General features: G+C 42.3%; 1 protein-coding gene across 3 annotated transcripts in view; it reads left to right on the forward strand.

Moving 5' to 3' along the window:
• The window catches only part of LOC149321477 (serine/threonine-protein kinase WNK2-like), a 155,823-nt gene extending 146,888 nt beyond the window's left edge, over positions 1–8,935 (forward strand). For 2 of the 3 annotated variants that reach the window (XM_089522937.1, XM_089522920.1), the window contains one exon: positions 8,703–8,935. In XM_089522937.1, coding sequence (XP_089379063.1) covers positions 8,703–8,783 — 81 coding nt within the window. In that variant the 3' untranslated portion in view covers positions 8,784–8,935. The remainder of the gene's footprint in view (positions 1–8,702) is intronic. The other variant, XR_016281050.1, reaches the window with a different exon arrangement.
• Positions 8,936–15,219: the final 6,284 nt, after the last annotated feature.

The raw sequence follows: 15,219 nt of genomic DNA on the forward strand, positions 1-15,219 counted from the left end.
ACCACCCACTCTTGTCAGTTTCCACCCAGTGGGCGTGTACATCCACTTTCATTGGTTCTCTTGGTTCAACCCACAATTAATGATTTCATCATCTCACCTTGTCCACTTAACAATTCTCAGGTGTGTTCAATTATCCACTTTACATTTCTGTCCTTGGCATTTAGGACTTGCTAATTACATTACCTTTTACACCTGTGTGGCTTCTTTTGCTGAGTCATCCTGACTCTCACATACATGTTTTATTTCTTTCACTGTATATCCCATGTTGCATTTTTCCTTAACATATCAGGCTTCTATACATGGAATGAGCTATAGGCCTGGTACAGACAGGCCCTTTGCAGCGCGCCCATGACGTGCTAGAGTTGCTCGGGGGCAGGGCATGCAGATGGTGCATGCAGCAATGACATGCCAGCAGCGCAGCATCCAAACGTCATTGTGCCGTCGCCGCGCAATTTGGTTGCTACAGCACCACTGCAGAACAAGGAGAGGCACCTCCCCGGTGCCTCTTTTTGGCACTCTGTACTGCGCCGTACTCTCTAAACAAAGGGTGGTCAACTTCATAATTGGGGAGCAATTATTTTCTCTCCAGGACCCATCGAAACAGTAGGAAATACCATTCAATGATAGTTGCTTTTCTTCAGTAAGTTGGGTTTGCATGTTGGTTGAGGCTATTTTAGTCTGTATCCTTCGCTCCTGGAAGCCGCCTAGAGTAATAAAGGTGCTGTACAGGCCGGCGCAAAGCGCCGGCCTGCACACATACTAGTTTTGTCTCGGGGCATCCTTTCCAGACGCCTTGCAACCCTAGTATGTTGCTGCGTCGTTGTAATGGCGGCGCCCTTTCTACATGGGCACGCCATTACGACGTCACGGCTGCGCCGCCTCCAAATCAAGCAGTGTGGACGTGACGTCTTGGCGCCACTGAAGGGCGCTTGTGGCACCTTTTCAGTGGTGCCAGAAGGGGCTCTGTTTTGGAGCTCCTTTGGCTGCGTGTATCACTGGCACAGCCTTTCAACGGCCGTGCCAGCGATGCAAAGAGTAAGGGTCTGAGAGGCCCCTTTCTCCCTTTCCCTGCTGCTGTTGGGGTGTCCTTGACACTTGAAGCCCCAAGGACACCCCTTTCCAGGCTGCTTTTTGGGCCTTTTGCCGCTTCCCTGCGGCCTGGAAAAGTGGCCGATCGGAGCCTCAGGGCTGCCGCTGTGGCAGCTGAGGCCCCGATCCATCGGGGAAAGGGGCGGGTGCAGGCCACCCCAAAGGGGCGGTCTGTATCCCGCCAAAGAGAGCAGTCTTGGCCAAAGAAAAATCAATGGCATGGTGCACTGAATAGGCAAAAGTGGCCTTAGTGCCACATGGTGGCCACTGTTTGCATGTTGCCCTCTCCAGCTCATCAATGGCAGGACAATGTAGGGGGGTATCACAGTAATTCTAGCCTTGGATCTTTATATCATGGCTTTTGGAGAGATTACTCACTATGCCAATGCCACTGATGCCAGGTATCATTCCAAGACAGTAAACTGTAAAAAATATCAGTGATTAATGTCCTTCTTCCATATCAGCCTATATTATCCTATATTATCTATATATCTCCTCCTCATTCTTCCTCCATCATCAGTAATCAAAACGGCATTCAGACAGTGTGACTAAATCATGCTGTCAGCACAGTAGCACACTATAATTATCCTCATGATCTTATCCTACTGCCTTTGTATGTATTAAAATAGAGAAGAGACAAGCTGGAACCATGCAAAGTGTCATGTCTAGCTGATCAAAAGATATGGATTTTTGAAATCTTTAAGGCAGGGGTGGGAATCCTGCAGACCCTCAGAACATCAGCAGTTCTAGTCTAGTTGGGAGTAAATAGCAGAATTTTAGATCATCACGTTCACTCCTCAGATATAGCAGGGTAGGAAGCAGGTTGTAGGTCCCCACAAGTGGACTGAGATATTAAGTTTTTGTCAAAAATAAAAGGGGGTGCCTCCTCTTTATGCTATTGAGAACAAACTACAAATAGAGTCAACATTTTCATCCATTCTTTAGGCAGGCAGAAAGCATTACCCTTTTACCCTGAGAGCAAGTGATCTTTGTCAAATTTTTCACACAGTAAAATTTGACTAGCTGTCTAACATCATCTTGCTCACTATGTGACCCTTGCATACTAAGTGAGGGAATGAAACATAACCTTTATTCTCATTTAGATTTGTGACAGTGTTGCCTAAATAAATTTCAGTGGCTACATGCATTTCTGGCCTCATCGCCTTCACCAAATCTTTGCCAAGTTGTCTGAGATCACAAAACCAAGAATAATTACGATTCTTATTTTGAAAACCAAAGTAGGACACCTCTCAGATAGCAATCAAGACTTAAACCATCCATCTTTAATACACTTCTTGTATTTTGTCTCCCAAAGTAATTATGCTGGTGTAAACCCTGGTTAAACCAATGTAATTCACTAAGAGGATTTGGGGTAGAAACCCTTGTTCTTCCAGCAACATCAGTTAACTCTACCATACACCCCTCCTGTGCCAAAAGTGAGGAGGAGACAACAGGTATTACCTGTTAGGGGGCCCTAATGCCAGGCCTGAACACAAAAACGTGTAGGAAAATGGAAGGTCCTTGGCAGTATCCTGTTGGTTTGCTTCCTCATCTGGGTCAGTCAATTACATTCAGAATAAAAAGCCCAATTCTGTCTGGTTTCATAGGCTAAAAGGCCTAATACTGGATCCAGGGAGAATCCAGTTTTCCCTAGCACTTCATTTCCTGTGCCCCATGAAAGCTGGAGAGTCAATTGGTCCTCTGGAACATTGTGCGACATGAGAGCCTGCTGCAGTAGGAGAGGAACAGAAATAAGTTGGAGTAGCTTCACACCAGCAGAAGTGCTTCTCTCCTTGTTCGCATCTTGATTCATAGCCTTTGGCCTGTTACAGACTGCCAAAATAAAGCTGCTTCGGGTCTCTTTGGAGGTATGCTATTTAAATGATGCATGGGTCCTAAGAGTCCGGAGGTCGCGCCAAAGCCACACTCCATTCCTAAGCACTGGAGTGCGGCTTTGGTGCAGCTTCCGGATTTTTAGGGTGCATGCATCATTTAAACAGCATACCTCCAAAGAGACCCGAAGCAGCTTTATTTTGGCAGTCTGTAACAGGCCTCTGTGAATCAGGTACACAGACAATGTACATACACAGAAGACACATGCTTTCAATCTGAAGGTTCAAAAGGCATGACTGAATGATTTTGACTGCAAAAATATCCTTTTTATTTGGTTTATTTTATTTGGTTCTGCATATTTACTCAATCTAATCCCCCCCACACACACACACACACACATGTAAGTACTCATGAGATTGGATTGTTGTGTGCCTTCAAGTCATTTCTGACTTATGGTGACCCCGATTTATGATAAACTTATCATGGAGTTTTCTTGGCAAGATTTGTTCAGAGGGGGCTTGCCTTTGCTTTCCTCTGAGGATCAGAGAGTGTGACTTCCCCAAGGACACACAGTGGGTTTCTATGGCCAAGCAAGGATTTGAGCCCTGGTCTCCACTAAACCACATTGGCTCTCCCGGGGATTTGAACTCAACCATTTATAACCTGTGCCTTTACTTGATTTAGCATGATTAAGCATTGGGGAAGCTGTACAGATATCTTATGTGCTAATGCATGCTTTGATTGTGGTTGCATGATGCCAGTATATTTTGACAGCATTTAATGTTTTATAGCTGTATCTCCTACATGTTGCAGTACAATTCTGGGGCTATCTAGCCAGGAAAGAGTTGCCTAATATAACACCCTTGGAAACGTTTAGATCAGGGGTAGGCAATCTTTTTGAGCCGGGGGCCAGGTTGCTGTCCCTCAGACAACTGGGGGGGCGAAGTCAAAAAATAAATAATTAAATAATTTTTTTAAAAAAAATTAAATATATAAATAAACCAGGACAAATGTAGGACAAAATTTTCAAATGGAAGACACTTTTTTAAAAAAAAATGGAGGACACATGAAAAAATTTGCTGATTTTTTTAAAAAATGTTAATATAAATGCATGTTTCTGAGGCTTCTATAGACAATTGCCCCCCAAAGGCCCCGGCGGCAATCGGCGGCAGGACCGGGCTGGGGCCGGTCCCAAGGCCTTGCCGGGCCGCATCCGGCCCGCGGGCCGCAGGTTGCCTACCCCTGGTTTAGATCATGTACAGTACAGTCCTATGCATACTTGCTCAGAAGTAAGTGTCATTAAGTTCAATTATACTTCCTTGTAAGTAATTGTGTATAGGATTGAAGCCTTAAATAACTATTCAGATCAATTAACTCTTCATGCATAGGGTATCTCCTGATACATATATTGGGGCTTTCTACACGGACATTTGGGACGTCCTCCGGACGTCCCATTTTAAAAAAGGGGCGTCTCTTTTAGACGCCCCATGGTCTAGTATGGACTCCGTCCGTACAAGATGGCGGCGCCCCTTCTACATGGGCGCCGCCATCTTTACGCATCGGACGCACAGCGTCCAGACGCGTCGCGCCGCTGCTGACGTAGCGAGCGCGCCCCTGGCGCCTCGCTACGTCGCAAACGCGACGCAAAAAGAAGCTCCATTTTGGAGCTTCTTTTTTCGGTCCGCGCGGGAGTCGGGCCGTTTGAAGGCTCCGGCTCCCCCGCGGACCTTCTGGCGGCGGTGCCAGACCGCTGCAAAGCGGCGGTCTGTACCCCGCCATTGTTAATACACAATGTGCTATCATTGCTCACCCTGTTTGGGTAGGACTCAGCAGCCAACAATCTAGAATGCAGTATTATTTCACAGTGCATTTGCAATTTCCATCCCTTTAGTATTTCCATCCCCTTATAGAAGCCATGAGTGCTGTGTAGAAGTGACTGTGGTCAAAAACACACTGCAAAAATAATCCAGTTTGAGGTCACTTCAACTGCCTTGGCCCAGTGCTAGGGAATCCTGAGAACTGTAGTTTATTGTGGCACCAGAGCTCTCTGATAGAGAAGGCTTAATGTCTCACAAACCTACAGTTCCTAGAATTCCCTAGCACTAAGCCAGGTCAGTTAAAGTGGTCTCAAACTGATTACTTCTGCAGTGTGTTTTGGACCTCTGTGATAACCATAAGGACCTGGTGAGATTGGTTGAAAACATCATTAATAGTGGGATATGCAACTTCTTCCCCCAGGGCTGCATCATGTTATGGTGCTGGTCGTGGTGGTGGTGATGATAACAATAAGAACATTAGGAAGTGTTGTTTAACAAGGAAATAGCTTACTGCAGAAAGAGATGAACTCTTTTTTTGGTTGGAGGTTTTGAGCAAAGGTTAGATGGCCATCTCTTAGGGACAATTTAGCTGTGAATTTACTGATGCATGGTTGGACTAGAAGGCCCTTGGGATCTCTCTCAACTCTGAGTCTATTAGTCTACCATTATCATTAAGTGATATACATCTTCTACTTTTCTATGCCAACACATAGTCTAAGTAGCTTACAGTAATAACCACACACACACATAGGAGATTACTGCACTGTGTTCTGAGAACGTTCCGTGTCGTAACGTGATGAGAACGTTCCTAGAACGGATATTACCGCATTAGCAAACTAGAACGTGATCAGAACGTGATCAGAACGCATTTTACCGCACAGCGTTTCCTTTTTCTTGAAACCGTTCCCAGAACATATTCCACCAAGGCCGAGAGAAATCCATTCTCTCATTCCTCCATCTCCGGATTGGCTGAAAGAATGACAGGCAGGGAGGCAGGCGGGCAAGCGACTGCAGTGAGGGAAGGTGTGTGTGTGTGAGAGAGAGGGGGGGAAAGAAGGAGGGAGGGAAGGGAGGGAAGAAGGAGGAGCTCCAGGTCTCTTCAAGCCGAAGGAAAGCAAGTTGCCAGGGAGGGGACTGTGCCAAGGGCAGAACCCGGGCAGCCATAGCAGCTCTTTAAACCGGTTAGAAAAGAAGAGTCCTCTGCTGTCATCCCAATTCCCCTTTTTGGCAGCTTGTCACCCTTTTGCCTCCTGTGTGTATGCGCATGTAATGTGTGCCTTCATAGAATCATAGAATCATAGAGTTGGAAGAGACCACAAGGGCCATCCAGTCCAACCCCCTGCCATGCAGGAAATCACAATCAAAGCATCCCCGACAGATGGCCATCCAGCCTCCATTTGAAGACCTCCAAGGAAGGAGACTCCACTACAGTCCAGGGGAGTTTGTTCCACTGTCGAACAGCCCTTACTGTCAGGAAGTTTCTCCTAATGTTGAGGTGGAATCTCTTTTCCTGTAGCTTGCATCCATTGCTCTGGGTCCTAGTCTCTGGAGCAGCAGAAAACAAGCTTGCTCCCTCCTCAATATGACATCCTTTCAAATATTTAAACAGGGCTATCATATCACCTCTTAATCTTCTCTTCTCCAGGCTAAACATCCCCAGCTCCCTAAGTCATTCCTCGTAGGGCATGGTTTCCAGACCTTTCACCATTTTAGTCGCCCTCCTTTGGACACGCTCCAGTTTCTCAGTGTCCTTTTTGAATTGTGGTGCCCAGAACTGGACACAATATTCCAGGTGGGGCCTGTGAGCTTCCCTCCCCGCTTTAATTCTTGTCTGGCTCTTTGCTATGGAATTCTGGGAGTTGTTTGCTTGCCTTTGTGTGGTGCTCCAAACAGAGGAGCTTTTGTGGGTTCCTTCCTGGAGGGAAGGAGGAGAAGGTCCTGGGCATCCCTGCCATCCCTGCCTCCTGCAGGCTGCCAGCACAGGAGCACCGCTGTACATGACACCAGAGCCCCCCCCCCCCCCCCCCCGCAGAAGCAGCCAGACCTTCTCCCTCTAGCTCTCTGCCCTGGCCCCCTGTTTCCCTCTCTCTTTCTCTCTCTTTTGCTCCTTTCCTCTTCTCTCCCTTGTCCCAACTTTCCTCCCTTCCCTCCCTCCTTCTTTCCCCCCTCACACACACACACCTTCCCTCACTGCAGTCGCTCGCCTGCCTGCCTCCCTGCCTGTCATTCTTTCAGCCAATCAGGAGACGGAGGAACGAGAGAACGGATTTGAGAACGGATAAGAATACCGCACAGACCTCTGTTGGAACGTTCTCATCACGTTACAGCTCGCTGGGAACACATTCAATCTGTACCCTCCTGGAACACACGTAGAACACATTTAGAATGTTCTGAGAACCCGATTGAAACACAGATGTGCGGTATTCTTAAATGTGTTCCGTTCTCATCACGTTTTGAGAACGTTCTCAGAACGCAGTGCGGTAATCTCCATAGAGCCAAAAACAGCATATAGATTAAAAGGTCTTGTTACCATTGCAAATTGTTTAGAGACTGAGCAATACTCAACTGTACTGTGCATTGCCTTATTTCATATTTTCTCCCTAATAATTTGAAGAAAGCGTTTTTTCAGTATTCTGTTGAACTTGGATTAATGTAAGCATGGGCCATACAGCCTACTTTTATAGCTGCTCACTTCATATTTTCTTCTCTTAATTACAGTCAGCCCTTCATATCCATGGATTTTTTATCCACGGATTCAACATCCACTGTTTGAAAATATTTTTAAAATATATATATTCTTGATTTTGCCATTTTATACAAGGGACACCATCTTACTGTGCCACTGTATTTAATGGGTCTTGAGGATCCATGGATTTTCTTATCCACAGGGGCTCCTGCAACTAAATCACAGCGAATATCAAGAGCCCACTGTTTTTACTTTGATAACAGTCAGATATATAAAAGAATTGAAAGGATTGCAGATATAATATGTATATGCTAATCTTTATATACAATTCAAATTCAGGAATAATTGCTGGAATGTCCATAGAAATGCAGTACCTGTCATCATAATATGAACACAGGTGACTTGTGGGCCTGCTCATTCTGCTCTCCAGGTGCTCACTGGAGATGGGCCTCTACTCTCTCTTCTTATGGTTCTTTATCTCTAAACCAGTCTCGACAACCCTTCACAAAGGAACTCTCCTATATATAGTAGGACAAATGGCCAACCTAACTACAAAGTCAGAGAAAGAAGTTATCTTCACTGTACCAGTTACATTTATAATTCTCTGTGGTCTGGCCCTAACGCTTGCAACAACTGTGTTCCTTAAAGGATTATTGATTTGTCCAGTGGGGAACTTACCTGATTGAAAAGACAGTGCAGTTAAACCCTATGCTATCTGGAGTCTTTCCAGAGGTTTCTTGAGTCACTCAAACATGGAGATACCTCATGGTTATATTTTTGTGGCATTTCCCAGCCCTTGGAGGAACTCATACATAGCTTCTCTATTTCCTTATTTTCATTTAATTCCAGTCAAATGTGCTTTTCTTATTTTACATCCTTTAGCACTCACAGCCATCATCCATGGATGCTTGCTGGATGCTTTCATTTGTCCATCTTCATTGGGATCCGAAGTATGCTGCTCAGTTTCAAATAAATAAAAAAGGCAATTCAGCTTGCATTGTGGACATTGTGCCTAAAATGAATGGCTTTGTGGGGAACCCTTTGTTTGCTTCAACTGGCCAAAGACTTGGTTTGAAAGCAGACAGGAAATAACTTCATTGAGCTTTTAGCATGGCACACTTGTGTGTTGATTGTCATGACCTGAGTGGGGTTTAGCTTTCTGTTTCTTTAAGGCAGCTGCTCTATTTTTTAAAAAATGAGCAACTTTCATAAAGAATTATTTATCTTTAATTGATCATCTATAATCATATATGGTCTTGGGGTTTTTTTTGTTTCAGATTCTGAGGAAGAGAACACCACCGACTGATACATGGCCAAGCTCGGACATAGGGTCAACCACAAAATCTTACTTCAACTAGCCAAGAAGAAAATCTGAGAACTGATGTCATGTGTGAGACATTCTACTATTCTTGTCCATTCAATTCAATTTTGTAACTTCTTTCTAAGCTTTTTGTTTTTAATTTATAGTTGGAAATTCAAACATTATGCAAAAAATAAACTATAATTATTTTGAGGGAAATATTTTTGTTCATGAATTATCTTTTTCCCCATCGTGTAGCAAGATGAGACAGACAGTTTTCCATCACAGGACATGCACCTTTGGCGCTTTATTCAGGTGGTAGAGTTGGCTGAAGATAGCAATGGAAGTGAGCATACTGAAAGCAAGCCAGCTTTGTCCCTCCCTTCATGTCACGCCTTTCTCTTTCCCACTCCACTATCTTCTTTCCCTCTGAGGAAGGAGAATTTAGCATTATAGAAGCCTGAACTGATCACTTGCAAAGGACATTTAAAATGTGCTTAGAGGTTGCATGAGAGCAGGCCAAGGGCTAAGTGGTCCTGAGGTAGCAGACTACCCACCCCTGTTGTTCTTTGCCTTCAAGTTGTTTCCAACTTACGGCAACCCTAAGGCAAACCTATCATGAGGTTTTCTTGGCAAGATTTGTTCAGAGGGAGTTTGATTCAAACCCTGTTCTCCAGAGTACTAGTCCGATGCTCATATCACTATACCACACTGGGTCTCTGCCACCTGTGTGTAAAGCCACACAATTGTTTAACATTCTAGTTCTACTTTAGTCATAAAAATTCTCCCTTTCTACTTAATAAAAACTCTAGTTAGCCATTACTACTTAGGAAACACTCCTCTGTTAGCACTGAAACTTTGGCAAGGTAAGGTTGCCCTGGGGAAGCAACCATCACATTCTGAACCCTTCTATATTACTGAGGGTAGAATAGAAGGGGGTATCTTCTTCTTTAGCTTCTCAGCCCTTAACTTTCTGTGCCAGCTCCAAGGCTGGTGTAGTTTTCTCTCACCCTTCTAGGCATGTCAGGGAACATATATCCTTCATGACTCACATCCAATATGCTCCTGAAATACTGGATTATTCTCCACTTTGTCAAACACTGAAGCGCTGGTGGGGGCACCTATGCCATACCACCAGTAAAAGTATAATCCTGCCAGTAACACTCTACCTGTAGAGTGGCACTTATGCTACTTTCTGTGGTCCTTCATGAAGTTTTCCTGGCTTTCTAGGTATGATTGCTCTCTAAATCTCAGTTTCTTATAGACATTTTGACAATGTGACAGGTTGGTAAGGATGCCATAAATTGAATATGTTGCCTTAAAGTCCAAACAGGAGAATCTTTCAAAAGAGAGTTGGACCTGAAGAAATTTACAACATTATGCTGTGCTCATGTGTTTATGACTGGTCTTCAGACTGAGAAAGCTAAATCCCTAGACATTAAGTGAATTGTTTCTGAAAGTTATAGTATGAATGACACAGCAACTGAGATTTTAGAGAAAGCTGAAACAGAAGTCTAAAGGAAGACTTGGGACCCTTCCATATTACACTACATAATTGCCATTTAATTATGAGAAGATTCAAACAAAATTCCACCAAACAGTGATACCTTTATTGGCCAACCGAAATGAACAGTATACTTGTTACAAGCTTTCAAAGCTCCACTGACTTCTTTATCAGGCAAGACGTTACATACCAAACAGGAAAACAATTAGAGATGTTAGTAAGATGCCTGCATTTTGTTATTTCTATCCTTACTTAAGATGGTATAGGGAGGGTATCTTAAGCAGGCCATGTAGCAGTTGCACAAAGTCCAGGAAATGTAAAGTCTATTTGCATATCAACAAGGCCCCTCTTTTGCAATCCAGTATGTCTCCATTCCTGTGAAGCCACAGGCCTCTTTGTAGCCAGAGGACAATGGATTCTTCAAGAAGTCGCCATGTTTTAATTATTAGAAGAGTACACTTAAGACTATAAACTACAAACCCTATGATTCCATAGGATGGAGAAAGAGCAGTTAAAGTGCTATCAGAATGCTAGAACTGTGCAGTGTGCATACACCCTCAATAGATATATACAGTATATCAAGAGGTCTCTCTGTAACATGAGAAGAGTAAAATATTTACTTACAGTGGAAAAAAATGCAGTTGCAGCTGCAGCTGGAACCACATATGGGTTTAAACATGACAGTTTTTGGTAATCAGTGTGCCTTTTTTAATAGTGTTTTTAGTTATTCTGTTTTATATCTAAGAATATTGTTCACATCATCTGTTTTTTCAGTGAGAATCTGTTTTTACCCTATTATTCTCAACCAGGATGACTAAAATGGAAGGTAATTGTCAAACTTTAAAAAAAAATCAATATATGCACAAATGTACCTGATTCAAAATCTTTTGTTTATTCAGCTGGTATACTAAAAGCGCAGGATGAGTCCTTCCCGAATCTTCATTCACAAAGTAAAGCCAGAGAGATACTAAAAGCAATATTCACTTTCAGCACAGAATATTTGGCCATGGCTGACAGAGACCACTCAAAGGCTAAAAATGTTAAAATTAATCTCGGGGGGGGGGGGGGGGGAATCTAAGGTTTTGTCTCTCAGAGTAGTCTTAGGGGTAGCTTAGTTCTGTGTTTAACTCCAAACATTTCAGCCATAATCAGCCACAGTGCAAATGTTCATATTGGTAAAACTGCAAGAAATACAGTTTGAAACCGCTTTAACTGCCCCAGCTAAGTGCTAGGGAATTCTAGGAATTGTTTGTGAGACATTTAGCCTTCTCTGTCAGACAGTTCTGGTGCCACAATAAAGGATAATTCCCAGGATTCCCTAGCACTGAGCCAGGGCAGTTAAAACAATTTCAAACTGGATTATTTCTTCTTCTTTTTAATTTTTAATTTTTTAAATATTATTGAAAAAATACAAATAAACATACAAACATACATACAAATCTACCTATATACAAATATTTAAATCTTACAAATATACAAATAATTCTATAACCATAACAGACTTTACCAACATTATATCTTATTCCCATCACCTTTATACAACTTTACCTTTTCCTTACATATACATTTTATTTTCCCTTTCCTTTCCTTTCCTTCCACCTCCCTCTACTTCTTCTTCTTTCTCTTCCTAGTTCTTTCCACCTTTCTCTTCCATCTCCTTTCCTGTCTTCTCCTTAAACCTCCTCTTCTACTCTCTTTCCTCAGCTCTTTCTAATTCCAACTCCTTCTCATTTTTTTTAACAGCCTTCTCTTTGTTCCCTTCATGTTTATCCTTACAACTTACTCTTACCTTCTTCTAACTACTTTACCTTCTACTATCATTGTTATCCAATTCCTTTTGGAACCTTCATAGTCATTATTACCTTATTCCTTTTAATATCTAAAGACAAGAGGGGATGGAAGAGGAGGGGGGGGATAAAAAAGGACAAAGGTAGCATATAAACAACACATAAACAAAACATTCTCATTCATTCAATTAGAGCTTCCTAGTGAATTTTCTTGAAAACCTATACTATACTATCACCTCCCTTATTCCATTAGAAATATCTTACCATTTCTTTTCCTCCCTGTTCTAACTCTTTAATTCCAACTCTTTAACCTTGATGTAGTGCATATTCCCAATCAGTTGCTTCAAAATATACTTTAGTTTTTTTAGGCCTAAAATTGCTATTACTCCCCATTGCCTTTCAATCACCATATTCCAATCTTTATAAAAAAAAAATCTAAGTTATTGTCTTTTAGGAGTTGAGTTAATTTATCAGCTTCTATAGTATCATATAATTTCCATATCCAATCCTCTTTTGTAGGAATCCGTTCCTTTTTCCAATTTTGCGCAAATATAATTCTGGCTATCATAATCAAATAGAATAAAAAATTTCCGTATTTCTTTTCGATATCATCATCTAATATTCCTAGTAAGAAAATCTCTGGTTTTAACTCCATTTTAATATCTAGCATTTAATTAATCATTTTATTAATCATGTTCCAAACTGGATTATTTCTGCAGTGTGTTTTGGACCATTCAGACATTGCCATAGCAAAGAGAGAGGTTTTCACTCTTTCTGTTGAGTCATTTCCATCTCTCTGAATAATAGTTTTGATTTGTCTGTCATATATAGGGAAAAGAAATTTTTCATCTTCCATCTTCTACTTTATTTCAGTTTTCAGTAATGGGAGAAGGCCAGTGTAGAACATGACAACTATAATTTTATTAAGATTTAATTTGTTTGCTCAGGTTAAGAAAAAAGTTCTCCATGAGTAAGACAGCCTGTTTGCTCATGTGGTAAATATCCTAAGAGAACAAGTGAATCACTGTGGAGAACAGATCGACATTTAGGAGAAAAGTAAGCAATACCTTGAGTCTGTGTTCATTGTTTCCATGGTATAAATGTCCTTTCCCTAAAGTGCATGATTGAGTTCTTACATGTGAAATCCTGATCACTTGATCTAAATCCTTCCTTCCTAGCCAGAGGTGGTCTTAGAGGTAGGTAAAGCTGGGTGTTTGCCCTGTGTGTCAAGCTGAACAAGCATGGAGCTGAGCTCCCTAGCTCAGTGTTGGCTCAACATACTGTTTGAAATGCCCAGGGTGTGTGTGGGAGGAGGAGCATTGAGGTTCTGGAACCTTAATTTCTAAGGGTTTAGGGAGCACTAACCACAAAGAAATAACTTTCATCAATTAGCTTTAAGCTATTTTCTTATTCAGTTTCCAGCTCACCACCAAATCAAATTTTATTTGGAGCAAATCAATTGCAATTGCAATTTTTAAAATATAATAAGTATTAGGAGACACAACCAACATATAGGCTTCCCCGGTGAAACATGGGGCAGGGCTTCTGTCCATTTAATGAGGATGTGGTGGCTTAGTGGTTAAGATACCAATTCTGATGATTGTAAGATTGGAAGGTTGGCACTTTGAGGCCCAAATAGCAAGTGATGGAGCTCCCCTCACTAGTACCAGCTTTTGCCAACCTAGTAGTTCAAAAGCATGTAAAAGTGCAAGTAGATAAATGGGTACCACTTCAGTGGGAAAGTAATGGTGATCAGTGCAATCATGCTGGCCACATGGCCATTGGAGTCATCTTTAGACAACGCTGGCTCTTTGGCTTAGTAACGGAGATGAGCACTGCCCCCTATAGTCAGCTACAACTAGACATTCATGTCAAGGGATAATCTTTAGCTTTACCTTTAGAAGATGGCATTATTTCATCTGGCAATCCTACAGAGCATAGTATTACTATTAAAACACTCCTGCTTGACATTCTAGATAAAATTCAATAGCTTTATGTTGAAATGACATTATCAAGCATTATTAGAATAAAGTAAAATAAAAATAAAACTAGAAATAGTGTAAAGCCAGGAGGAAGGACAGCGGAGTGTGATCTTCCAGATTTTGCTGAACTGTACCTGCCAGCATTTTTCATTGCTAGTTATGGGATGATGGGAGCTGCAGTCCAACAAATTCTGTTGTAGTCTAGCAACACTTTATCCTGTCCTGCTGCAAGCTGATATGGTGGGGGTTGGCATGCTGCATTTGGAACCGTATCGAGGTTTAAATGCTTGAGCAGAAAACTGAAGCTCAGCAGCATGCCTTCCAAATGTCCCAGTTTGGCAGGGACAATCCCAATTAATCCCAAACATCTCAGTTTCTGTCTCTTCCTCCTGTTTTCCCCCTTTGTCCTCAGCTTACTTCAGTGGCTGCAAACTGAATTTAAAATGCAAAAGTAGCTTGCACCCAACTCAATCAGCAGGAGATAGAGGAGAGGGGTGGTGGTATCATGTCCTTCCCAGTAGGTTCAGGAAAAAACAGACTGCTGCAGCCTTCCTAGCTTGTATGTTCGTCCTCATTAATATTTTTTTTCATCTTGACAACACATTGATGATACTTTGTCACATGTGTCCTGGTTTCAATCTATACAATGTTGGAAGGTATGGGGCAGCTATGCAGTTCTTTTGTTTGTAGGGTTCTCCAGTGTTTTGAGCTTCAGCTCCTGCAATCTCCAACCATTAACCAAGCTGGCTGGGGCTTCGGGGAGAGGAAATGCCAACATCTGTTAAGTTCCAAATTTGTGAATCACAATTTCAAAAGAAACAATTGGATTGTGCACTCTAATGCATATTTTAGTATTTAATTAAATACTAAATACTGATACTAACACTAATACAGGGATCTCACACACTCCCTCCCGCTCAGCCTCCCATCATTTGCTTACTCACTCATGCAGAGATCTGCAATGTATATATGGGAAGGAAGAGGGAAGCGGTGCCTGAGATGGCATGAGAAAACAAGTGAATTTTGAAGGGGAGGGGAAATCTGTATGCACCATTCACTGAAGTAAAAACAAAGATGACACAACACTAATTGACTAGGTAGAGGATGGGGGGGAGTAAAAACAGTAAAAGCAAACATGACTCTTGAGCAAGGGGGGTGGAAAGAAGAGTGGGTAGCCTGATCTAACTTCCCACCCCGATCTAATGGGTGGACATTTTCATA

Source organism: Sceloporus occidentalis, unplaced genomic scaffold (genome assembly GCF_023333645.1).
Source record: "Sceloporus occidentalis isolate IW3139 unplaced genomic scaffold, rSceOcc1.0.p SCAF_1, whole genome shotgun sequence".
Classification (NCBI taxonomy): domain Eukaryota; kingdom Metazoa; phylum Chordata; class Lepidosauria; order Squamata; family Phrynosomatidae; genus Sceloporus; species Sceloporus occidentalis.